The sequence below is a fragment of the Brachyhypopomus gauderio genome, unplaced genomic scaffold (assembly GCF_052324685.1).
Source record: "Brachyhypopomus gauderio isolate BG-103 unplaced genomic scaffold, BGAUD_0.2 sc71, whole genome shotgun sequence".
NCBI lineage: Eukaryota > Metazoa > Chordata > Actinopteri > Gymnotiformes > Hypopomidae > Brachyhypopomus > Brachyhypopomus gauderio.
Window position 1 is genome coordinate 166070 of NW_027506892.1, and position 27949 is coordinate 194018.

General features: G+C 45.2%; 1 protein-coding gene across 4 annotated transcripts; it reads right to left on the reverse strand.

Annotated features, from left to right (window-relative positions):
- Nucleotides 1-3: 3 nt before the first annotated feature.
- LOC143491160 (tRNA (32-2'-O)-methyltransferase regulator THADA) lies at nt 4-27943 on the reverse strand. Of its 4 annotated transcripts, none has more exons than XM_076989947.1 (31): nt 27580-27942; nt 27290-27470; nt 27023-27109; nt 26876-26903; nt 26619-26767; nt 26383-26505; nt 26105-26225; nt 25834-25970; nt 25609-25693; nt 25332-25468; nt 24911-25108; nt 24069-24780; nt 23519-23671; nt 23252-23361; nt 21947-22107; nt 19316-19470; nt 12728-12886; nt 12394-12536; nt 12132-12266; nt 11910-12014; nt 11451-11651; nt 10925-11075; nt 10519-10756; nt 9025-9264; nt 8615-8819; nt 8304-8492; nt 7221-7468; nt 5930-6100; nt 2471-2737; nt 969-1165; nt 4-784 (listed from the first exon to the last, which is right to left on the reverse strand). In XM_076989947.1, the coding sequence occupies exons 1-31, from the start codon at nt 27702-27704 to the stop codon at nt 528-530; spliced, it is 5568 nt and encodes a 1855-aa protein (XP_076846062.1). In that variant the 5' UTR covers nt 27705-27942; the 3' UTR covers nt 4-527. The 4 variants fall into 4 exon arrangements, with proteins under 4 accessions (XP_076846062.1, XP_076846061.1, XP_076846063.1 ...); XM_076989946.1 differs by having other exon boundaries at nt 969-1171; XM_076989948.1 differs by lacking the exon at nt 2471-2737 and having other exon boundaries at nt 969-1171.
- Between the last annotated feature and the right edge of the window lie 6 nt (nt 27944-27949).

Here is a 27949-nt window from a genome sequence, read left to right on the forward strand (position 1 = left end):
AAATATTACAAAATGTTTATTTGATTTAAAATAACTATGTCAGTGGAAACAAACATCAATATAAGATAAAAAAAAAACATTTCCTCATACAAAGTGCATGTGCGCATTTCCAGAGAACAGAGCAGAACCAGTCTGAGACACTCGTGGAGTTAGGGTTAGGGTTAGGGTTAGGGTTAGTGGGTTAGGGTTAGGGTTAGTGGGTTAGTGGGTTAGTGGGTTAGGGTTAGTGGGTTAGGGTTAGTGGGTTAGTGGGTTAGAGTGCTCAAGGACCATTATCACTTAGTTTCACTGAACTAAAAAATTGTAAAATGAAACAAATTTGAGCTTAATTTAGTGTGTTTTTTCCTCATTTTAATTATTTGCATAGAGAGCCTATCAAAAATGAACACACACAGACACACACACAAGAAAAGCATGAATAACCCTAGCATATCCTGAGGCTAATAAAAATGTAACTTGTATGTAAATTATATAACTTATAGTAATTATTTGTACAAAAACACTGTCAAAACACTAATTATTACATTTTAAAAATTATCACCAGGGCATATTGTTTTTACAGAATCAATAAAGGAGGTTGAGAGGAAAACACCATGGAAACAAAGCTGTTTGTGTGAATCCAGCAAGTCCTGAGCTAAGGTCAAGGGGTCAAACAGAGGTCGGAGGTTATCAGAGACTCTGAGTAACTGCAGGAAGAAGGCAGCCCTAGCGAACAAGCTACAAAGGGCACCATGGAAACGTGGATCCATCAGCACACTCAGCCAATCAGCATCCAAGGCATCACCTAAAGACCATACAAGAGACCCATTGTCACATTAGAGACTAATCCTGTATCAGATCCACATGGTAATACAGTTCTCTGTAAAGGTCCACTGAAAATCAAAGCAGTGTACACTATACTAAGAGATTAATGAACCGACAGAGTAAGTACTAAATGTAATTACTGACATGTATTCAGTGGTAATTACCGAGCTGAAGTCTTGTGCAGATGCTGAGATTCTCTTGAATGGAGTTGGCGTTCTGCTGTGCCCACTGGTCCAGACACTCGGCAAGAGAGGAGGATTCTGGGTAGTGTTTTGCCAGGCAGACCAAATATGGCAGCACAGTCTCCGCAATGACGGAGGGTTCCAGAAAGACGTTGGCCTCGTCCTGCTCATATAGACTGCTGCATCTGACACGCAATCGGAACAGAACCAGAGACTCATGAATTCAGACTCACACACCCATAATCTCACAGAATTCAGTGATCATCTGAATTTCTGATTTCTTTCACGCTGGGAACAATGGTCCCCATGGTAACAGAAATGTGCAGCTGTGGACAAAATTGAATCCTTAATATTTAAATCTGCAAAAAGCAGCTTCCATTAAAAATAAAATAAAATGTTCAATCTAAAAGAAGTGCCACAATGTTCCCACTGAGTTTTCAATGTCAAATCAAGTTAGCAGATTCAAAAAAGAGAAGCTGAAAAACTATGATTGCTCCACCAGATGGCGCCAGTTGACTATCAAGTACTTGAACATCTGCTAACTCAGCGTCAGGTTTTATATTGGATCATTCCATGTCAAATCAACCAAGAAGTTGTGTAAATTTGTGTAAATGAATTTTGTGTGTAAATACTGCATTTTAGCACAACATAAATTTTGTTTTGCTTCTCTTTTTTGAATGTTATTTTTCCATGATATTGGTGAACTTCAGTGGTGAATAAAACCACTATATCAAAAAAGGCAATTCCAATTTTTCTACCATATAATCAGCCCATATCAAAGTATATAACAGAACAAAAAAACTGAAAAAATAAATATAGGTATTTTGGGAATCAGTGTCCAAACAAAGGTACCGTACGTGTGAAATCGGATATTTGACAGCAAATTGTGCAAAAACTGGACCACATACAGGCAACTTAATTATTACTTCAACATTGCCACTGGAAGTACTTTGAAATATAAAACATAGATCAGCCTTCTTCTACTCCACCCATAAGATAATGACAGGTATATATGACTCTTAGCTGATTTTTTTTCCAACTTTGGGAATTTTTTCTATTGACACAACACAACTTACAGCACCAGAAAATGCATAAATTAAAAGTATACAAGTTTCTAAACATACAAAAAAAAATCTCAGCCTTCTAGCTGTAATAGTTTTAGAGATAATAACATATTAATATCAAATATTGCTATTTAGCCACTTTCGCAAAAGATTCGTTGGGGGGGGGGGGGTGTTACAAAAACGGCTGTAACTCTTGAAATATTGAACATGGAACAGAAATACTTGGGATTTTTCCATGAAACATATCTGCCTACAAATGGGGAAAGTTTGAATGGATTCTGAGATGGTCAATCAAAATTTTGGTTGATTTGACATGGAATGACCAAATATTAAAGGCGAGTTTATGTATTAAGCTAATGGCCAAATGAGGGAAAGCTCCTTATAAAGACACTAATCCCTAGAATGTGTGTGTAAACTCACGGTGTAAGCTTGGCCTCCTGCAGCAAGATGCTGAGATTACACTCAGGTAGATGACACAACAGGGCCTGCAGAGCACCCTCGCTATCCCATAATTCCTCCAGGAGAAGATCTAACAGCAAATGCAGTGACTGGCTGATATGCATGAGAAAGCAATTCTGGGGATCCTCTCCTACGTGGGATTGGCTGAGGATGGAGGCAAAGACGGACGCATTGGACCGAACTTCCTGACTCTCATCTTGAAGTAGGTGCACACCTGTACTGATCAACCTGCACACAAACACACACACCTGTACTGATCAACCTGTACACAAACACACACACCTGTACTGATCAACCTGCACACACACACACACCTGTACTGATCAACCTGCACACAAACACACACACCTGTACTGATCAACCTGTACACACACACACACACCTGTACTGATCAACCTGTACACACACACACACACCTGTACTGATCAACCTGTACACACACACACACACACACCTGTACTGATCAACCTGTACACACACACACACACACCTGTACTGATCAACCTGTACACACACACACACACACCTGTACTGATCAACCTGTACACACACACACACACACCTGTACTGATCAACCTGTACACACACACACACACACCTGTACTGATCAACCTGTACACACACACACACACACACCTGTACTGATCAACCTGTACACACACACACACACACACCTGTACTGATCAACCTGTACACACACACACACCTGTACTGATCAACCTGCACACACACACACACCTGTACTGATCAACCTGCACACAAACACACACACCTGTACTAATCAACCTGCACACAAACACACACACCTGTACTGATCAACCTGCACACAAACACACACACCTGTACTGATCAACCTGCACACACACACACACACCTGTACTGATCAACCTGCACACACACACACACACACCTGTACTGATCAACCTGCACACAAACACACACACCTGTACTCAGCCCCGTCGACAGGGGGGGACAACCGGGTCTGTTGTCCCGGGCCCCAGGGCCAGGGGGGGCCATCAAAGAGCCCAGCAATTTATTTTTTATTTCAAGTCTATAATTTTAAATAATCTTGACATTTTTCATTAATATAAAATTCTGTACTTAAAATAAGCTCAATGGCTAAAAATATGTTTTTTACCTATCTGCATATTTTCCATTAAGTGCATGCACCCCCGCCTCCCACTGAAAAATGGTTTGATCCAGCACCGATCGTAGCCGGCTGGTACCTGCGGGAAATACAGTGGCGGATAGTTAAAGTAAACAGAAATCTGTAGCGCAGAAAATAAAGGAAAAATATTTATCTGACGAATTTTAATGTTGCATTGTGTTCCAGGTTTGAAAAGTGCTAAAGTAAGCTAAAGTACTTGTATTTTAAAACTAAATCTCCTGTATTACGTTATACGAGCCTCTTGTAATTCCAGGACGAAACATGAGAGAACGTGAAGACGTTTGGGCGTTTTAAAAATGAACAACCATTAAATAATGTGATTTAAAAAGCGAATTATTTCGAGTATATGTATAAATATTTAACTTAATTAGGTTTAACGTTCTGGGAAATATTGAAATTGACCTTTAAAGTGACGTACAAGTGCTTTAATTCCACCTTGTAAAGGTGTATGGAACCGGCAAACATGACTTTGTTCATTGCGCTGAAGCGCGGCGCGCGCGAAGTTACAAAATTCGAGAGGTGCACGACCTCGCGAATCGACAGCGCGTGAGGCCCTCGCGCACGGGCGGTGCCACTGCGATTACGTCATTTTCGCCGCGCCGACCCTCGCGCCGCGTCAAGTATAAACCAGTCAGCTGTCAGAAACAGCTTTGATGTGTGGCTATATTATATACTATATATGACCTAACACAAGGATTGTCTGCTACAGAGGAAATTCAAATGACGTAAGCGGGCGGAGGGGGGGGGGGGGGTGGGGCACATGAAACTTTCTTGTCCTGGGCCCCAGCAAGACTGTCAACGGGCCTGCCTGTACTGATCAACCTGCACACAAACACACACACCTGTACTGATCAACCTGCACACAAACACACACACCTGTACTGATCAACCTGTACACAAACACACACACCTGTACTGATCAACCTGTACACAAACACACACACCTGTACTGATCAACCTGCACACATACACACACACCTGTACTGATCAACCTGCACACACACACCTGTACTGATCAACCTGCACACACACACCTGTACTGATCAACCTGCACACACACACACACACACCTGTACTGATCAACCTGCACACACACACACACACACCTGTACTGATCAACCTGCACACACACACACACACCTGTACTGATCAACCTGCACACAAACACACACACCTGTACTGATCAACCTGCACACAAACACACACACCTGTACTGATCAACCTGCACACAAACACACACACCTGTACTGATCAACCTGCACACAAACACACACACCTGTACTGATCAACCTGCACACAAACACACACACCTGTACTGATCAACCTGTACACACACACACACACCTGTACTGATCAACCTGCACACAAACACACACACCTGTACTGATCAACCTGTACGTATACACACACACCTGTACTGATCAACCTGTACACACACACACACACCTGTACTGATCAACCTGTACACACACACACACCTGTACTGATCAACCTGTACACACACACACACACCTGTACTGATCAACCTGTACACACACACACACACCTGTACTGATCAACCTGTACACACACACACACCTGTACTGATCAACCTGCACACAAACACACACACCTGTACTGATCAACCTGTACACAAACACACACCTGTACTGATCAACCTGCACACAAACACACACACCTGTACTGATCAACCTGCACACAAACACACACACCTGTACTGATCAACCTGTACACACACACACACACCTGTACTGATCAACCTGTACACAAACACACACACCTGTACTGATCAACCTGTACACATACACACACGTACGTACTGATCAACCTGCACGCACACGCTCACACACACAGATCAACCTGCACACACACACACAAGATTACACATTTACAGCATTTTGTTTTTGATGAGACACCACAGCACCACTTGAATGTCGAGCATCCAAATGAACTATAAACTGTACCAAACGTCCAACAACTGAAGGCTGTTTGCCCCCTGCTGGTGAAACCTGAGACAGCAGGAACGCCAATAAGCAGAGTGTTCACTGTTTAACCCCCCTGGTAAAACCACTGAGTAGATATAAAACACAGCCTTAACCATTTTATTTAGTGAACTTTTGCAAGCATATTTATAAAGTCATTGATTCTAATTATTTGCACTGAATATTTCATGTCACTTTGTCCATACGTGCCCCGCAACATTTAGCAATGAAGATCAGAAGATGCAGGTACGTGTGATACAGAAAACCAACCTGTTGCCGAGGGACTTGAAGGCAGGGCAGCCCCTCAGGCTGCAGGACACCACGGTGGCTGCAGTGAGGCGTAGCGCCTGTGCGCAGGCCAGACGCAGGACCTCGGGGGCCTCCGGCCGCCTGTGGGTCTCCAGCAGGACACACCAGCGCTGCAGCAGGACGACGTCCGCACTGGGGGTGAGAAGGCGTGTGCAACGTTACACACACGGTTGATGTGAGATGGGAAGGCGTGGGCGTTGACGTGAGATGAGAAGGTGTGGGTGTTGACGTGAGATGAGAAGGCGTGGGCGTTGACGTGAGATGAGAAGGCGTGGGCGTTGGCGTGGGCGTTGGCGTGAGATGAGAAGGCGTGGGCGTTGGCGTGAGATGGGAAGGCGTGGGCGTTGGCGTGGGCGTTGGCGTGAGATGAGAAGGCGTGGGCGTTGGCGTGAGATGAGAAGGCGTGGGCGTTGGCGTGAGATGAGAAGGCGTGGGCGTTGGCGTGGGCGTTGGCGTGAGATGAGAAGGCGTGGGCGTTGGCGTGAGATGAGAAGGCGTGGGCGTTGGCGTGAGATGAGAAGGCGTGGGCGTTGGCGTGAGATGAGAAGGCGTGGGCGTTGGCGTGAGATGGGAAGGCGTGGGCGTTGACGTGAGATGAGAAGGCGTGGGCGTTGACGTGAGATGGGAAGGCGTGGGCGTTGGCGTGAGATGAGAAGGCGTGGGCGTTGGCGTGAGATGAGAAGGCGTGGGCGTTGGCGTGAGATGAGAAGGCGTGGGCGTTGGCGTGAGATGAGAAGGCGTGGGCGTTGGCGTGAGATGAGAAGGCGTGGGCGTTGGCGTGAGATGAGAAGGCGTGGGCGTTGGCGTGAGATGGGAAGGCGTGGGCGTTGGCGTGAGATGAGAAGGCGTGGGCGTTGGCGTGAGATGGGAAGGCGTGGGCGTTGGCGTGAGATGAGAAGGCGTGGGCGTTGGCGTGAGATGAGAAGGTGTGGGCGTTGGCGTGAGATGGGAAGGCGTGGGCGTTGGCGTGAGATGAGAAGGCGTGGGCGTTGGCGTGAGATGGGAAGGCGTGGGCGTTGGCGTGAGATGAGAAGGTGTGGGCGTTGGCGTGAGATGAGAAGGTGTGGGCGTTGGCGTGAGATGAGAAGGTGTGGGCGTTGACGTGAGATGAGAAGGTGTGGGTGTTGACGTGAGATGGTTTCTAGAACGCAGAGGGCAGAAGGGACTGGACGTGCGGTCAGAAAGTCCGAAGCTCGTGTAGTGGAATAACTTTACATGAACATTGTGAATGTGACTGTAGACTACAGCTGACCTGTGGGAGAGGAGCAGGCTGACGGCGCAGAGAGCCTGGGAGAGAAGCTCTGGACCTCCAGCACCACCCTCCACGTCCTCCAGAAGAAGCTCCACACACTCCTGCAGCTCAGTCTCCTCAAGCCCGGACTGCGCAGGCCGAGGCTGGGATCGACCCGGACCGTCCGGGGTCATGACTTCCACCAGTGCAGCCAAGTAAGACTCCTTGTACTCCACGTCATGCTGCAACAGCGCCTCCTTCAGGTTGGCCTGAACACAGCACGTGTTGTTGTTCAAGTAGTCTAGCAACCAGCGTGTGTGTGTGAAATCATGTCTAAAAAATGATTGATTCAAATGCTAATCTTGGACCCCAGAGCAGGATTAAGACCGTACATATGTTTATCCTTATGAAAATGGCAGAAATTCATGTCAGTTTAGGAAGACAGATCGCACTGAGTACAATGAAGCCATTTTAGTGTGTCATGCCAAAAGGTCTTTAACTCTACCCTGCAGGAAGAGGTCTCATACATCATCTAACACTCGACATAAAGGATGGAAACGCTTTCGGAGGCCTTGGGACAAGACGTACGTCCCTGATAAGCCTTATTATGAACTCGTTAATCGAACACGGGGCGACTGAATCAGGTGTGTGCCACTGGTGCAATATTTAGTTCAATGAAGAAACAGCTGCTCTACAGGATTAGGGGAGAAGTTGAACGAGCCCTCATACAATCTGCCCTCATACAAAGACTCTGCTGAACACAATGGCTGCACTAGCACAACCTAATCCGGCAAAAACATGAGCCCTGAACCAAAAATCAGCAGATCTCGCACTGAGCAGCGTATTACGGATCTTACAGCTTTCATTTCCTTCTTTTGTTTTTGGTTAAATAATTAAATGGGCCACAGGCAACCACATGCTACGGTTCATAAATCTAGGGACTACCATACAGAATAAACTAATGATTTAATGTGGAAATATGCTGTCTAAAATCCACAAAAAATTGTACTGGTTCTTTTAGATTAAATAAAATTATTCTAAAAGTATTTGCTGATTCTTTAAAGTACAGCTAGATATTACTTTAAGAGGAATCCTTGAACTCACCTGGATTTCTCTCTGCACCACCTGCTGCAGGCGGGTCCCTCTCCAGCCACACCCCTCTTTCACCCACTTGACCAATGAGAGTCGTGTAACAGCACTCCCACTGGATAGCTTCTGCCACACCTGCCATGCCCAATCAGGGTCTGCACACAGGAAGTGTACTGCGGTGTGCTGGAAGGAGGCGGAGCCAAGCTGAAAAAGAACGTGTAACATAAAAGAACGTCAGGAGCATCAAATCAACATCACTCCAGCGTGACATCATCACTCCAGCGTGACATCATCACTCCATGGGCCACAGGGGAGTATTTCTGCACCTCCAGTGTGTGCGACACCCGGCACACGTCCCCCAGCAGCAGAGAGCCCAGGCAGGACAAGAAGGGTCCAGAGCAGTGCCCTCTCAGCAGCACCACCACGGCCACGTATGCCCTCCTCACCAGGGGGCAGCGCTGAGCTGTAGACGCCAGCCACAGCCGGGCTTCCAGGCCCTCCACCACGCCACGCAGGGAGGACAGACGGACACTGGACACAGCAACATGTCACAAGGGGTCAGACCTACTTACACCTGGTCCAGGACAGCATCTTGACGCTTGTGGGACTAGTGAGTGAGTGGCAGATGAATCTCCTTGCCAAGGAGGTTTTACTGAAGACTTCAATCGTGTTGACATATGTGACTAAGTTGTCTGCACCATCTCCATCTGTTTGGGTGGGGGCAGGACAGCCCCACCTGTCATTGCGCAGAGCACGGTCCAGGACGGCCTCCATCTGCAGGAGTCGGCCATGGACGCTGTTGTGACAGCACGGTTGGTCTGGTGACTCAGGCAGCTCCCTGACCAATCGCAGCACACTTGCCAGATACTCTGGCGGTGGGACCATGGCAACCAGGGCTCTAGATGACATCAGGCGGACTGCGTAGATGGGGCTAGCAGCTAGCTGAAGCAGCGGTGGCAGGAAGCCTGACAGAGTGCTGAAGAAAACACAAACAAACAAACAAAAAAACAAACATGTTCCTGCTATACAGATAAGGATATTTTTTCAGGGAAAAGTAGATTTTTCCAGTATTCTAACCCTATTATTTGTCAACTGTATTCAGAATGCAGACCAGGGTATGCAGGTGTGTTCCACATCGTTGACGGGGGGGGGGGGGGGGTGTTGGCAAACGAAAATTGTTGACGTTGTATACTCCAACGCTAGGAATCTAGCACTAGGACCCTGGAGCGGTTATTTTCTGCATTAGCGCTAGATTCGGCAAAGTTCACATCGCGCCAGAACAACTGAACAACACACACTTATAATAATTTAATGCCTCCCCTCATAAAATTCCAGACATTTTAAGACATTTTTAGGCCTTGAATATGGAAAACTAAATTTAAGACATTTTAAGACTTTTTAAGGACCCGCGGGTCCCCTGGCAGACCCACTGGAAGATTGCTGAGGTCTGTCAGGAATGAAAGATCTGGTGACCATATGATCATATATGCAAACCACATTTTCAAACTCACAAATCAACATATAAACTGATAAACAAATACATAAGCTAACAGAAATAAACATACTACAAAACTTTTAGTATCAGGTACATAATAGTTTTGTTGTCTCTACCATATTTCCAGTGATGTCTTTAATAAAAATTAAAAAAAAGTTTTTTTTTTAACTCTTAGGTGATTTTGTGTATATTATGCAATGCATACCCTTGTGTGTTTATATGTTTATAAACAGTATTTACCTTAACCCAAGTTGCTTTTTGGCTTGTCTTGTCAAGATTGGACTACTGTAATAGTCTTCTAATTGGATGCTCTAAACAGTCCATAAAGAAGCTACAACTTGTACAAAATGCTGCAGCTAGAGTCCTAACTAAGGGTAGAGACCTTTATAGCATGGTATGGACCTCTATAGCAGGGTAGAGGCCCCTATAGCAGGGTAGAGACCTCTATAGCAGGGTAGAGACCTCTATAGCAGGGTAGAGACCTCTATAGCAGGGTAGAGGCCCCTATAGCAGGGTAGAGACCTCTATAGCAGGGTAGAGACCCCTATAGCAGGGTACAGACCTCCAGCGGTCAATCAGCTGGAGATTAGGCACAACAGAAACTCAGCAGAAGTGTCAGGAGTGACGGATCACAGCTGACAGCCCACTACAAAACTGGGGGGTCGTCTAGGTCCACCTGGTACTGAGGGACGGGGGTGAGGGGCGGGGGTGAGGGGGGGAGCGCTTCAGGCCTACCGTGTCTGCTCGTGGTGGCCGGGCTGCAGTTTGGCCAGCAGGGTCAGGACCGGGTAGAGTGCGGGGTGAAGGGTCAGCCTGGCCTCCTGCAGATCGGTGGCTGCGCACTCTAGCGCCCCCTGCAGGAAGGAGCGCAGGCCAGGGTAGTGGTGGAAGAAAGCGGGTGGAGACATGCCATACTGGGTGGAGACGTCTTCGTCAGTGGGCCGCTGACCCAGCATCCTGGAGCACAGTGAACCTGGGGAGCAAAGGTGAAAGGTCAAGAAAAGGAATCAGCATGAAAAAGGATGTAAATGATCCTTTAACCTGAAGGCCCAAACACACTTCTACTGGAAAGATCTGTCTGATCTGTCCTTCAAGAAATCTGGCTACGGTCAGTGTAAAAGGAAGAGGGGTCTCTTCATACTGTAGAGTTGCAGTGCAGCGTTTCTCATGGCCCAGCAGGGGGAGCTGAGGAGCGTGAGCGACAACATGGCCACAGCAGGAGCGTACTGAAGAACAGACAGACCCAGGCTGGATCCCTTGACCAGAGCCTGCAGTGTGTGAACTGCACAAACCTGGGATTGGAGAGAGAGAGAGAGAGAGAGAGAGAGAGAGAGAGTGCGCGCATGTGTGAATGAAAAGAGAGAAGCCACATTCAAATTATGCTTTTGAATTACTTACACACATCTCAGTTAGTACATTTAATTACAGCTATTATAAAAGTATTGATAATTGAATAATAACGTTTATATAAAAACGAATAAATTCAGAATAATGCAATGATCCCTGTTTGAATTCAAATCTGTATTTTGAGAAATTGTTTTGTAGGTTTACAAAAGAGAATTAGATGATTTATTCAGGCTGAACCTAAAATTCATCCAGAACTCCAGGGCAGAGGCTCTGCCCGTATGAACAGAGGTCAGCTGAGGTCAGAGGAAGGAGAGCTGCACCTGGGGCAGGTCAAAGGTCGCGTCCCAGTCCTGGGGCAGTGGGGTCCTGGCCGTCTCCAGCAGCGCGTCCATACTGACGGCCAGCAGGGGGCGACATGTGCTGCACTCCTCTGCAGCCAGCACAGACAGGATGAGCACAGGAAGCCCCGCCCCTCGCCTCGTCACGGAGGCCCCGCGGGGGGAGCGCAGGACAGAAAGACCCTGGGAAAGAAGGGGGTTGTGGGTAGCAAGGGGGTTGTGGGTAAGAAGGGGGTTGTGGGGTGGGGGGGGCAAAGATGGAGAACGTGGAACAGTTGAAGGAAAGGAATCTGGCACGGTCACCATGGATACGTTCTGTTTTTCACCCACACTGTTGATATACGTCATGAACTTCCACTGAGAACAGACACTGACAATGTCAGTGAACGACTTTCACAATGTAAGAGATATGGAACATCGGTTTGGAAGATCTTAAAGTACCTGCTGTAGTATGTGGCCAGGGATCACCTTAAACTCTGGATTTGAGCTAGCAAGGAGAGCACCACAGAACTTAGTAAATCCAATACAGCAGCCCTCTACTGCCCCCTGCAGGAAACAGCAAGAATAATGTGCTCTTAAACACTGGCATTCTACTGACTATGAAAACACCTGGCTTCTAAAAACTGAACTCTCATCAATGACAACTGCTGCTGTTGTGCTTACCCAGTGTCTACATTTCAGAATAATGTCCTTAAATACTTTTGAAGCCCTCTGCACATCCTCAACAGTGAGCAGTGTGTTCATACAAGTCACTGAGAGAATTCTCTCCACCAGAGAGCCCAGGAAGATTCCTATTTCCTACTCAGGAAGTAGAGCGAGACAAGTGCACCAAAACACTGAAACAATATTTTTTGCCATTTCAACGTACATACAGCATTAATCCCTCTACACACATCTTTACTGAGTTCTGTTTCGAGGTTTCTACCTTCAGCGAGACCCAGCAGCACGTCAACACCACACTGTGCTCTTCAGACAAAAGCACATTCTCCTCCCCTTCCTCATCAAGCCCTGGCTGGCCAATCAGAGAGCTGATGGCATTCCCCATGTCACAGAAGGAGGGAGGGGCTTCTGCAAGAGCAGATGTGTCACTCACACTTCCCAGACTAAGAGCTTCTCTGAGGAATGCAAATCGCTTCGATTCATCAGTAAGTCAATTAAATCACAGATGATTAAGAGCATATCTACACAAACCCTGTTCCAGGGACGTCTGCAGATGTCTTACGAGCATGTGCTGCTTTGAGGTGCTGCAGAGAACTTACCTTTGTCTTCAGTGTGCAGGTGTCCACACAGCACCCCCAGTAGAAGCTGAGTGATCTTCTCCAGCAGGGCGATGGTTTCTACTGCCCCCCGGTGGTCCAGAGCTTCTGAGAGCACACCAGGAGCCTCCAACAGACACCTCTGCAAAGCACCCACAACACCTACAGCCAGAGACAGACACACCCACCGCGGGGTAAAGTTACGGGTGTTTGGTGTTATATATAAGTACATAAAAGATTAGGCATTAGATTGTCCTTGTGCTGCAGGGAATTAATCTGTAATGCCTTAAATGCTTATTCAGAAATCAGAACTGAAGCTGAAACTGACAGGGACTCTGACATCTTTTATAGGGATTTTCAGTCATAGGGTTTGAGTCTCAAATGTAATATACAAACTGGCATTGCAATATTGGATGCCAAAGGAGTTTGGGCTTTAAACCCTCTGTGCGTGGCTTACATTGCTGGGGGTGTGGCTTAGTGCCAGGGGTGTGGCTCAAAATGCTGGTTCAACCGGATTGTCAAATCAAACACTCATGTTAATGACAGCTTATGTTAACAGTCATGTTAATTATACAGTATTTAATTAGCAGTATTTTTTTATTTTATTTTTTATTTATCAACTTGTCCCTAATTTGGTGGACACCAGATACTTACACTCACCAGCCACTTTATTAGGTACACCTGTCCAACTGCTCTAATCAGCCAATCACATGGCAGCTACTCGCTGCATTTAGGCATGTAGACATGGCCAAGACAATCTGCTGCAGTTCAAACCGAGTATCAGAAAGGGTAAGAAAGGTGATTTAAGTGACTTTGAACGTGGCATGGTTGTTGGTGCCAGACAGGCTGGTCTGAGTATTTCAGAAACAAACATCTCTAGGATTTACAGAGAATGGTCTGAAAAAGAGAAAATGTTCAGTGAGCGGTAGTTCTGTGGGCACAAATGCCTTGTTGATGCCAGAGGTCAGAGGAGAATGACCAGACTGGTTTGAGCTGATATAACGGCAACACTAACTCAAATAACCAGTCGTTACAACCGAGTCATACAGAAGAGCATCTCTGAACTCACAACATGTTGAACCTTGAGGTGGATGGGCTACAGCAGCAGAAGACCTCACTGGGTGCCACTCCTGTCAGCTAAGAACAGGAAACTGAGGCTACAATTCACACAGACTCACCAAAATTAGACAATAGAAGATTGAAAAAGACATTTTTTTAATATAAATACCCGCCCGTCTCCTTGGCAGTGTATAAAGCGCTCGATAAATTCATCAACAGCAACACAGTTTATTGAAACCCTCCCTGACTTAACTGCTTTAGCCCACTCGCCATCCGATCCAGGAGAGTTAGATAGTCTAACCGACTACTTGGAGAATACCTGCAGATCAGCTCTAGATATAGTAGCTCCACTAAAATATAAAAAAGCTAGATCCAAAAAGCTCGCCCCGTGGTACACTGACCAAACTAGAAACTTAAAACAAATAGTACGTAAATTAGAGCGGAAATGGCGATCTACTAAATTGGAAGTATTCCACTGTGCCTGGAAGGATAGCATTATTGACTACAAACGGGCACTCACTAAAGCACGCTCAGCATACTTAACCTCACTGATAGAGAAAAATAAAAACCCTAGATTTCTTTTTAATACTATTTCTAAACTTACAAAAAATCAAGCAGGCACAGAACCTCAGATTCCAGTAAACCTCACTAGTAATGTATTTATAGATTTCTTTGATAATAAAATAGAGAATATTAGACAAAATATAAAACCCTTTATTAGCAATACAACTGGTATGTCATCTGGTTTGGTTGATATTGATTTAAATTACATACCGGGAGAAAAACTTGATGCTTTTCATCCACTCCCAAAATCAGAATTAGAGAAAATAATTTCTTCCTTAAATTGTACTACCTGCACATTAGACTCAGTCCCCTCAAAGTTATTAAAAGAGGTATTACCAGCTGTAACTGAACCTCTTCTAACTATAGTTAACTCATCCATTACAATAGGTCACATGCCCAAATCATGTAAGTTAGCAATTATCAAACCTCTGATCAAGAAACCAAATCTTGATCCGACTGTGCTATCTAATTATAGACCCATTTCAAACACATCATTTATATCTAAGATCATAGAAAAAGCTGTTGCCCAGCAATTATGCCTATATCTGCATAGGAATAACATATTTGAAAAGTTCCAATCTGGTTTTAGGCCCCATCACAGTACTGAAACAGCATTAGTTAAAGTAACAAACGATCTCCTCCTTGCATCAGATCAAGGCTATGTATCACTGTTAGTGCTTCTTGATCTTAGTGCAGCTTTCGACACAATTGATCATAGGATCTTGCTAGAAAGGTTAGAACGCTGGGTTGGAGTCTCAGGCACAGCCCTTTCATGGTTTCAGTCTTACTTAACAAATCGCTATCAGTTTGTAGAGCTCAATAATATTTCATCCAAACGTACAATGGTTAAATATGGGGTCCCGCAAGGCTCCATCTTAGGACCACTATTATTTACATTATATATGCTACCATTGGGCACAGTAATAAACAAACATGGTGTCAATTTTCACTGCTATGCGGATGACACTCAACTTTACATATCAGCCAAACCCGATGACAAACTCAGTTTAGGAAAAATTGAGGCCTGTGTAAGAGATATTAAATGCTGGATGTCTCTAAACTTCCTACAATTAAATGAGGACAAAACAGAAGTTCTCCTTGTGGGCCCTAAGGCCGCAAGACAGAAAATTCCAAATTTAATGCTTAATCTTGCAGACTATCCCATTACACCTGGCACAGTAGCCAAAAACCTAGGCATCATACTCAACTCCGACCTATCATTTGATACAGTTGTGATCAAATTTATTCAACCCCCACTGAAATAAAGTGTTTTGGCCAGTTTGACATTGATTTTGATCATTTCAGTCATCTTATTTACAATTATATCAAAGAGGCACTTATAAATTAGACAAACATAACATAATATTTATGATGGAATAACCACAAATGTCTTTACTGTGCTCACATCATTATCAGTTTTATTCAACCCCCTAGTGACATTATTTTTTAGTACTTAGTACAACATCCTTTTCCAGTTATGACAGCTTTCAAGCGTGAAGCATAGCTTGACACAAGTGTCTTGCAGCGACCTATGGGTATCTTAGCCCATTCTTCATGGGCAAAAGCCTCCAGTTCAGTCACATTCTTAGGCTTGCGCACTGCAACTGCCTTCTTTAGGTCCCACCAGAGGTTCTCAATTGGATTTAAGTCTGGTGATTGCGATGGCCACTCTAGAATGTTCCAGCCTTTCATGTTCAACCATGCTCTAGTGGACTTGGATGTGTGCTTCGAATCATTGTCCTGTTGGAAGGTCCAACGTCTCCCAAGCCGCAGGTTTGTGACTGACTCCATCACATTTTCCTCCAAGATCTCCTGGTACTGAAGGGAATTCATGGTACCCTGCACATGTTGAAGCTTTCCTGTACCATTAGAAGCAAAACAGCCCCAAAGCATAATTGACCCCCCGCCATGCTTCACAGTAGGCAAGGTGTTCTTTTGTTCATAAGCCTGGTTCTTCCTTCTCCAAACATAGCGCTGGTCCATTGTCCCAAACAGTTCTAATTTAGTTTCATCTGACCACAGTACACTGTTCCAAAACCTTTGTGGCTTGTCCCCATGACTTTTGGCATACTGCAGTCGACTTTTCTTGTTCTTTGGAGTCAGCAAGGGGGTGCGTCTGGGCGTTCTGGCATGGAGGTCTTCGTTATGCAGTGCGCGCCTTATTGTCTGAGCTGAAACTTCAGTGCCCACATCTGACAGGTCTTTTTTCAGTTCCTTAGCAGTCACGCGGGGATTTTTCTCCACATTACGCTTCAGGTAGCGCACAGCAGTCGCGGTCAGGATCTTCTTTCTGCCACGACCAGGTAACGTTTCCACTGTGCCCTTTAACTTGAACTTGCGAATGATACTTCCGATAGTGTCTCTTGGAATATTTAACAACTTCGCAATCTTTTTATATCCATTGCCATTCTTGTGAAGAGCAATAACCTCTTCTCTTGTCTTCTGGGACCATTCTCTTGCCTTCACCATGCTTGGAAACACACCAGTAGATGTCTAGAAGGAGCTGAGTATCACAGTCCTTTTAAATCTGCCTAATTGGTGCTTATCATGCTTGATTGCTGCTCGTTGACATCCACAGATGTTTTCAATACCTGATGGAAAACACTGGAATGAACCTCTGTTCTTAGGAGTGGTAGTCGTAAAGGGGTTGAATAATTGTGTCAATGAAGAAATCACAAAAAGGCCATTTAATACTTTATGACAAAAAAAATTGATGCTATCTTAGTTGCATTTAGTTCTTTAACAAGTCCTTGTAAGATTTCATTATGAACACAATTACAAATGTGCACTGAATTCCATAAAACCCTTCGCAGCATTGGGGGTTGAATAAATTTGATCACAACTGTAAATATATAGATAATACTACTAGGATAGCTTTTCTACATCTCCGCAACATTGCCAAATTAAGAAATGCATTATCACAGGATGATGCAGAAAAATTGGTGCACGCCTTTGTTAGCTCTAGACTAGACTACTGCAATTCACTACTGTCAGGATGTTCAAATAGGAATCTAAATAAACTTCAAATAGTTCAAAATGCCGCAGCTAGAGTTCTGACCAGAACTAGAAAATTTCAGCATATTAGACCAGTCCTATCAGCCCTGCATTGGCTCCCAGTTAAATTTCGTATTGATTTTAAAATTCTATTATTAGCATATAAAGAACTACACGGGCTTGCTCCTGAATACCTCCAGGAACTTATTTCCTACTATGAACCCCCACGTCAACTAAGATCACAGGGTGCTGGTCTGTTATTAGTTCCACAAATTAACAAGGTAACAGCAGGGGGAAGAGCCTTTTCTTATAAGGCCCCCCAGCTTTGGAATAATCTTCCTAAATGTGTCCGGGACTCTGACACTGTCACAATCTTTAAATCTAGGTTGAAAACCCACTTATTTAGTCTAGCGTTTGATAATTAATATCCCCCTTAGATAAAGGTACAGATCCAGGGGTTCATAGACAAAGGGTTTTATGGTAGACTGGGGTGCTGGTGCTGTCGTCCTGTCACTGCTCGTGGTCACTCAAGTTTGTTGACGGTGCAGTGGACGGATGCCATTGTCTCAGAATGCCCCCAAGCCTATGTTACCTTCTGGTTCTGCCTTTTTTAGCTAGGCTGTAATAATTTAACTTAGTGCCGGAGTTGCTGCCACACTCCAGAAATGTTTATAATTTTACCTGTCCTGTACATGTCCTCATACAGAGCTAATTTTCCCTGTTTCATTTCTCCACATGGCTGCCCGCCTGCTTGAGGAATAATGAGATGAGGAGAGACAAGCGATCCATCCTGGGCCGGCCACCTCCTGCCTAACCGGATGCCTACACCATGATGGACATTATTACATCTTTTATATTCTGTCTAAATGGACATTATTGCATCTTTTACATTCTGTCTACATTCTGTCTATATTGTTGTTGTTGTCATGGTGACCGGTGTCGGCCAGAGGAGGATGGGCTCCCCCCCTGAGTCTTGGTTCCTCTCAAGGTTTCTTCCTCATGCAAAAAACACTAGGGAGTTTTTCCTTGCCACTGTCGCCTTTGGCTTGCTCACTGGGGGCTAGGACTCGGCACTTGTAAAGCTGCTTTGTGACAACAACTGTTGTAAAAAGCGCTATATAAATAAAATTTGATTTGATTTGATTTGGATGGTATGGACAGAATTTGGCCTCAACAACAGAAAAGCATGGATCCATCCTGCCTTGTATCAACGGTTCAGGCTGGTGGTGGTGCAATGGTGGGGGGATAGTTTCCTGGCACACTTTGGGGCCTTTAGTACCAATTGAGCATCGTGTCAACACCACAGCCTACCTGAGTATTGCTGCTGACCATGTCCATCCCTTTATGATCTTCTGATGGCTACGTCCAGCAGGATAACGCAGCATGTCATAAACCACAAATCACCTCAGACTGCTTTCTTGAACACAGCAATAAGTTCACTACTCGAATGGCCTCCACAGTCACCAGATCTCAGTCCAATAGAGCACCTTTGGGATGTGGTGGAACGGGAGATTCACATCATGGATGTGCAGCTGACAAATCTGCAGCAATTGTGTGATGCCGTCATGTCAATATGGACCAGACTCTCTGAGGAATGTTTCCAGTACCTTGTTGAACATGATACGAAGGATTAAGGCAGTTCTGAAGGCAAAAGGGGGCCAAACCCGGTACTAGCAAGGTGTACCTAATAAAGTGGCCGGTGAGTGTATATCCTAGAACAACAGATAATTATATCATAGAAACACATTTATAATTAAACTCTTAAGTCTTAAATAATCTCAACTTCAAAACTCCCTAAATGTGCACGTAGGCAGTTAGGGTTCAGGTTAGGTCCACTCTACTGTGCTACTGAGAAACATTATAAAATGTTTTTCTCTCACACACACACACACACACACACACACACACACACACGCACACGCACACACACACACGCACACACACACGCCCAGATGACTGGGTGTTGCATGTTACCGTGCAGGGGTGTGGTCCGAGCTGCAAGCACCATGTCCTCTTGGGCAGTGAGGTGGTGGTGCTTCAGGGTCTCCAGCAAGTGTCTGACCAGCGTGGCTGACTGTGCCTTGCCATGCGTCAAAGCTCCACCCACCAGACCATCCAGAGACGCACACCTAGAGCCCAGGGACATCCACATCAGTACCAGTTTTCCAAAAGGCTTTGGGGCCTGGATCCAGTGGTCCATATTTATTTACATTTATTTACATTCATGGCATTTAGCAGACGCTCTTATCCAGAGCGACTTACAAAAGTGCTACGTAGTTGCTTGGAATCTCCAAGGTAGTATAGATAGTCCTGAACACAAGGTACTCTAAGCTGGAAAAACCACTAGACGAAAGTCAAATGATACCTAACAATTATACCTGAATATACACATCACCTGAGGAAAAAGACAGTAAACAATTCCTATAACCCAATTATGCACAATACCTGAGAAAAAGACAGTGAGCAATACCTGTAACAAACACCTGAGGAAAGGAGAAGCCTCTCGCTGCAGCCTGCAGGAAGGCGGAGTTGGACATCCAACCCCGCCCACATCCAACTCCACCCTCTTCTCAAGACCGAAGCCACGCCCATGTTACGTTCGAAACTCGGACTGTTTTTGCTCCCAGTAAACAGAACTTCCAGAACTTCCAGATTTTAATTAGTTTAACAGATGCCAAGAAAAACACTCACGTTATTGACCAAAATGTATGTTTTTCTTTATTATCCCACATGAATAATTTAAGTCTTAGAACAATCTTTTTAGATTTTTCTTGAATAGTTTAATTGACAGTTCTGAATATGTACAGGACATACAAATGATTGAAATTACATTACTCTCTTACCCAAAGGTACAGCAATAAAATAAATATTAATGTAGCAACAGTGGTTGTAAAGTTCCTTTACAACTTTACTAAAACAAGGCACAGGGAAAGGCACATGATAAGACACTGAGCCGTCATCAGTGTCCCTGGGGTGCGTGGTGGCAACATCATAATGTGCTTAGCCATTAGTCAGAATAGTGTTCATCGTGCCACTCTTGGTCTCTACAACACTGCCATATCACTAGAGTTGCTCAGGTGTGTCGCCATTTGCGAAAGTGGGCTGGGCTGCTTGAGTACACTAAACACCAACATTACTATTACACCCAGTGCTTAATTTGTAAATCAAACTATGCCGGAACGCAAACAGCGACATGAGACAAGGGGTCACTGAGGCCAACAATGTCACCGGATCGCACACAAAGCCCAACGCTTAGGCGCACAAATGTCAAAATAACAAGCCAATTCGTATATATATAAATTACTTTTAAATTATTTACGTGTGTTTTATAAGTGTTTTAAGTACAGAAGTGCATTTTAAGTGCATTTTCAAGTACTTTAGCCTAAATTCCAGCACTTTTCAAATCTGAAACACAAAGCAACATTAAAATTGGTCAGGTAAATGTTCCTTCCCCTGTTTTTGAGGGGTGTTTCTTTATACTACCACATATCGTTTCAGGAGGACACTAAAAAATGTGACGCGCGCGATGTGTGCGGAGTCGCGCGCTACGGTCACTCACGAAAGTATAACTAGGTTTATGGGAGACACGGAAAGGCATAGCTAAAAAGGAGAGCTCTTATGTGATTTAGGAATGTGGATTTTGTGTTTAAAAATGTCTTTTAAAGAATTATTTGTTCAATTAATTGGTTCAACGCAGACAGATTTCTTCATAACTTATAAAAGGTAGGCTTGAAAGTTACCGGATCGAGGCAGACAGTTCCCGGAACGCACCCTTCAAAATGAAAGAGTTCCCAGATCCTGTTCCGGCAGGATCCAGCTCAAATTAAGCCCTGATTACACCCCTTCTCCATTACCAACATTACCAACATACCCCTTCTCTATCACCAACATTATCAGTAAACAGTAAACATTACCATTTTAATTGTGTACTTAGTAGCAGGGTTGCCAACTCTCACGCACTGAGCGTGAGACACACGCATTTGACCGTCTTCACACGCTCTCACGCCACACATCCGATTTCTCACGCCAAAAAAATCTATTTACCTCTTATCTACATCTATGATTCAATGAGTTACTAGTTCGCTCTGGCGCCAACCACCCGCGAGCGATAGATCGCGATATAATACTTAATTTGAGTCCATTTTACATCCCCCCGTCAACATTTTACGTTCGCCACCCAATAAATAAAAATAATGAATAACATACGTGGAACAATACACAAAGTAAACGAGGTATGTGTAATTTAAGCGCAACGACGTGTCTCTTGAACACTTGTGAGTTATTATGCATATTTTCAAGTGCCACACAGTTATTCTCGAATGAAGAAGTAGTGGGTTGGCGCACGAGAGCGCATTAGAGGGTGGAGTTGGATGTGGGCGGGGTTGGATGTCCAACTCCGCCTTCCCGCAGGCTGCAGCGAGACATACTTGGAGGAAAGAGACGATAAAGCACAGTAGACGAAAGTATAATTATGTAAAGTGCACTTATTTATAATAATGAAACCAAAGCACTTCTGGATGAATCAGAACTGATTGTGATTCATTAGCAAATGAGTGTTTTACTGAAATTAAGGGAGCCTTAGGGAAGTTTAAAAAACTAACTCACGTCTGTAGCAGCAGTTTACTCATCAGCGCCCCCATCTGGGCGTCCGGCACTCGCGGGCTGTGGAGGAGCTGATGTGCCCGTCTGAAGAGCACGGTGGTGATGTCAGGGTTGAGGGGCTGGGGGAAGAACCTGACGAGAAGCTCAGCAGCCTGCTCTCGGATCTACGGAGGGGGAAGAGTTTAATTCTGAATTTTCAAGTTTGATTCGATACACATATTAATAATATTAATTTAATAATATAACTAGGGTAGCGTTCTTTCACTTGCGCAACATTGCCAAAATTAGAAACATATTAAATATTAGTGATGCAGAAAAACTAATCCATGCATTCATATCCTCTCGTTTAGATTATTGCAACAGTCTCCTAGCTGGATGTTCTGGTAAATCGATAAACAAACTCCAGCTGGTTCAGAACGCAGCAGCACGAGTTTTAACAAAAACTAAAATGTTTGATCACATTAGTCCCGTACTATCGTCATTACACTGGCTGCCAATTAGATTCCGTATTGACTATAAAATACTTTTATTAACATATAAAACGCTGCATGGCTTAGCTCCAGACTATCTTAGTGAACTTATTGAACAATATAACCCAGCGCGTTCACTTCGCTCGCAGGACGCAGGGTTATTAACTGTTCCTAGGATCAAAAAGATCACAGCAGGTTGAAGAGCCTTTTCTTTTAAAGCTCCACAATTGTGGAATAATCTTCCTGCCTCTATTCGGGACTCAGACACAGTCTCAATGTTTAAAACTCGATTAAAGACTCATCTGTTTAGTTTGGCCTTTGATTAATCTGTTACATATTTACTACATCTCGTATCTTTTCTCCGAGGTTCACCTGGAGAGTAACATTGCAGTCGGAGCCTACAATACCAGCATCGCTGCTCCGACACGGAATGAAAGCCTGGCGTTCATCAACAGACATTTACAGTGACAATATCAAAACCCAGAACTTTCATTTTTACCTTTACTTAGTCTGATTGTGTGATTTGTGTGTGATTTGTATATTTGTCTGTATTTTGTGTAATTTGTGTGTTAACGGGCCGCCCAATGGAGGATGGGTTCCCTTTTGAGTCTTGGTTCTCCCGAGGTTTCTTCCTATTCCCCACCATCATAGGGAGTTTTTCCTCGCCACTGTCGCCTTTGGCTTGCTCATTAGGGTTCTGGACCCATAGTATTGTTAACCTTGTAAATCCTGTAAAGCGCTTTGTGACAACATGTGTTATGAAAAGCGCTATACAAATAAACTTTGATTGATTGATTGATTCTGAATTTGAAATTTTTCAGTTTTGATGAGTTTTTACCTCGTTGGTTGTGTCTTCCAAACAGCCAATAAGGACCAGTTGTCTTGACTTGGAGAAAAACTCCCACTTTTCCCTTTCTGTTGCCCATTTTATCAGCGTATCCATGTTAGCTGAAAATGAACGAAAAACACATTTGTGACACACAGACAAAAGAATAACAAGATAATGTCCATAACAACAGTAAAGCACATTTTTGTGTAAATTTATATCTGGTTAAACGATGCACCGATTGGCTGAGGCAACTGCAGGGGGAGGAGCTGTTCCTACCTGGTGGCTGCCCCTTCTTGCGGGCGGGGCTCCAGGAGTTTGAGCAGGTCTCCAGTACAGCAGCTAGCAGTAGTAGGGCAGTTTTCTTCCTCTGGAAACTGTTACCTGGAGCCAAGCAGCCCAGAGGCAGGTGAGCTAGCCAGTCTACAAAGTCTGTGGGAAGATATCGTTACTGAGCTTGCAATTTAAATGGCATATTCAAATGCAGGTTCATTCTGTTGCTTTTTTACAAAAATCCATAAGGTATAATGGGCATAAGTCAGCCAATGGAATTGACTTCCAGGACACTGTGGGGTAGCCGACAGAAAAGCATCATGGATGTGTCAGTGACAGAGATGTCAATTCCAGGTTCAGAAAGTAAAAATCCTCACCAGGATTTTGCTCAAGCTTGCTAGATTTTCTAATTAGTGCAATCCAGGTAAATTAGTGGAATCAACGCAATCCAGGAAGCCTGAGCAAAATCCTGGTGAGGACTTTTATTTTCTGAACCTGGAATTGACAGCTCTGGTCAGTGAGAACAGCTGGTGAAGAGAAGGGCAGTGTTTCCTACCTACTCCTCGTTGAAGGATTCGCTCCTCTTCACTGAGCCTCGTTTGAGCCCTTTGTCCCTTCAGGCTTGCCATACAGCTGTCGCGAATGCGTACCAGGAACTTCCTGACGCCTGCCTGCAGGTGCTGGCGAAAGGTGGATGACTCGCTGTTGAGGTTGAGAGGCAGGAAGGCCCTCAGGGCAGAGTACTCCACCTGTGACGGAGCCTCTCTCGTCTTGGGGCTGCAGCAGAGCAGGTTGAGGGCTGCCAGTCGTACTCGGTCGTCCAACGAGGACAGAGCTCGCCGGAGGTTCTCCGGACACACGCCATGCGATGCCCAGGGAGCCTGGCCGGTGGTGATGCGCTGGGCGGCTACGATGCAGGTCCAGGCCCGGAGGTGTCCCGGCTGGGTGGAGTCCAGCGCAGGCAGCAGGACGTGAGGGGCTGCTGGGAAGGTGTGTAGCGTGCAGGGCAGCAGGTAGCTGGAGGCGTTATTCTGAAGCAGCACCACATCTGACATCAGAGCCTTTAGGACCGTGGGCTGCCACCGCCGCGCCCAATAAGCAGCCAAGCAGTGCTCGGTGGGCGGGACTTCCTGTGCCTGGCCAGTGGTAAGCTCCCGTCTCTGTTCCTGAAGTAGGGTTTTGTAGATCTCAGCAGCACAAGGAGCGAGATGATTGATGGAGAGGCACTTAAGAATATGTGAAGGAAGATTGGGGTACTGATCCAGAACCTAGACGATACAGAATATACAGTTATGAGCCATAATAAAGTCAAATTTATTCATATAGTGCTTTTCACAACACATGTTGTCACAAAGCAGCTTTACCAAGGCTAATGCATACTGATTAACGCATACTGACCGTGTGTGTGCCTGTGTAGGGCACCAGACCACACAGCAGCTGGTATTTGCCCTTGGACTGGGAGGGCATCTCCGCAATCCTGCGCACAAAGTCCACGTAAAGTCCATTTTCAGCGTTCCCACAATGCCGGCAGTCCAGATCATAGATCTCCAGGAAGAGACAGAAGGCAGAACTCACTGACTCCATCACACCCTCCACCTGGAGATAAATGTGAAATTTTTATTTAATAAATGAAGAAAACTAGCATATTCTCAAGAATGCTGACTGTTTGGTAGACTAGATTATGATTTTTATATTATACTGCCATATTATACTCTTACTAAAATATGCTACAGTTTATTAATTTGTATGATAACCTAACAACCACATTCACAACCTAACAACCACATTCACAATCACAATCAAAGTCCCATTGATTTACCGGGTTCTCCGCATTGGCCCAGATTATCTGTGCAAGTGTGTGTTGAAGGCTTGAGTGTTCTCCAAGCAAAGGCGTATCGATGACCTCCCAGATCTCGGGGAGGCATTCCTTCACTCTTCTGAGCCACATGTTAAACACTGCAATACACAACTCACACTTTAACATGCCTGACCCTACGACCAAAAACATTCCATCCTTTCACAATATTTCAGATCTGAGACACTAATATCTGACTCTGTCGAGCACAACAGCCCCATCAACACACAGATCCCAGCACCTTGAAACACGTAGTAGTGACAGTCTAGGTTCTCGTCACACAGAGCTGGGATGAGAGGAAACAGACCATCAAGGAGCAGACACGTCTGAGACAGAGAGGATGATATTAGAGTTGGTGAAGACATCAAAGCACATTTCCAACACGCCAACAAACCCTGGAGCACGAGAGCCCATCATACATTCTAACACGGACAGGCCAAACGAGCCTGACAACGTCTGGACTCACATCGCTGCTCCGGCTGGTGAGAATGTCCTTCCTGCAGCAGGTGAGCAGACCTCTGACCACAGACAGCCTGTCCACAGCATCAACGCCCCTGGGACGACAAGTCACCTGCAGGCCACCTACCGTTAGACTCCACTGTACTAAAAACACATGCACACGCACAGAGGTACATAAACACACACACACACACACACACACACACACACACACACAAGCTAACAACACAACACAGATAAATGATCCTCGTGCTTGTGTATGAGCCGTTCTGACTCACCCCTGCTGGTAACCTGCAGAAGGCTCCAGACACACAAGCTTCCACTCGTACGGTCCGTGGCTGTAGAGATCAGCATGGCGACAGCACTGCCCGCCAACAACCGCGTGTCTCTGTTGGAAATCTGACAAATGCGATAAACCCCACATCAACATTTGTACCTAATGTAGTGTAATGTAGTGTAAACAGCAACACATGTCCTCAAAGCACTTATGTGGCTTTCAATCACAACATGCACGTATGACATTTCTGGTAATGCAACTGTGGCTGAGGGCACTAACTTCGCCTAGAATGACACCCATGAGAAATCCCAGAATCCTCCTCATGGGAACATCACCACACTCCCCCTCAAACACTCTCTGAGCTACTTCCTCCGGCAACAGCTGGAACACCTGCAGACAAACCTGGGAGAAACACACACACACGTTTAATGAGTCTAAACACACACACGTTTAATGAGTGTCCCGCCAATTTTAAAGCATGTAAACAAAGTAAGTTTAAAACAACGCTGTTTCACCTTAACAGTCTGATAACATTGAGATCCATTTCTGGTGGCTTCCTCCTTCATAATAACAGGAAGCAACTCTGAGAGTTTATGTAGCAGGATCGAACAATTCTGCCTTAATACACCTCGACCGGCTGCACTCTCCTCCAGAAACACAGAGACTGTTTGGAAATAGAGAATTATATATAGCATACAGACTCCTTTACAGAAGCCAAAGCTGAAACATTACACATATTTAAATACTATAATCCAATAAAGATAAAGTTCACCTAGCTGAAGATCCTTTATTGAAAACACCTGCAAATGCAGAATTAAGTTCATGTATTGTCATGTAATGTTAATCATGCAACTGTTTGTATTTTTTGCATTGGCTCAAAATCAGTTGCACAATGAAGTCTGAAGATGTCTTTCCTCACTTGGTCCTGGTGAAGAACTTGGTGAAGACAGTGTTGAACCTCTTCAAAGACTAACGACTGGTCGACCTGACCCAAGTACTGCATCATCTGTAAGAATCCACACTGCATAAGAAATTGTGTTTTGACAGCTGATACAACCGAGCATCAGATAACAACAGAACCAAACTGTCACCCAAACGTACATATTACTGGTGCCAAAACCCCCGTGAACAAACCGACATCACGTCTATATTCGGCATTCGTTCCCACAGGTTGAGGTTCGCCCACCTGGTCTAGTTTGCGACATGCCGAGGCCGTGTTACCGGGCTCCGTCTGCAGGCCCAGCAGGAGCTGCACGAGCCGCCGGTGATGCTTCTGCTCCAACGACCGAAGAAGCGGAACCGGGAGCGTCTCGAGCGTCCTGGACGCGTCCTCGAGCGCGCGCGCTTTCGCTCGCGTCACGCTGCTCCTGTTGAGAAAACAGCACGAGCGTCCGGTAACACACACCGGAGAAACGCCGCTCCTCCCGCTAGTGTGTGCACCAGATCAGCGCTGCAGGGTCGTGATCTTGTACCAACCTGCTGAATCCTGAGAGCGTTTTTAGGAACAGCACGAGCGTGTTTTTGACGCGTGGCGGGACTCCGTCATCTAGAGAACCAAGAAGCGCTTCAGACGGACAAACATCTGATCTGGCAGCAGTCATTGTGCCAAAAACTCCTCGGGAGGTTTTAAAGCAGAATAATCCACACGTGAACGCTCACAAACGCACGCGCAGCCTCGTCCTCGTGCACGAGCACCGGTCCCGTTCGATATGCGTCCAACTCAGTGACTGTATATATAATAATATATACGGGCTCTGGTATATATAATATATAATAATATATACGGGCTCTGGTCCAGCTGCACAGCTGGAGAACCAAACGCGGTTCTAGACCTGCAGTTGTAGAC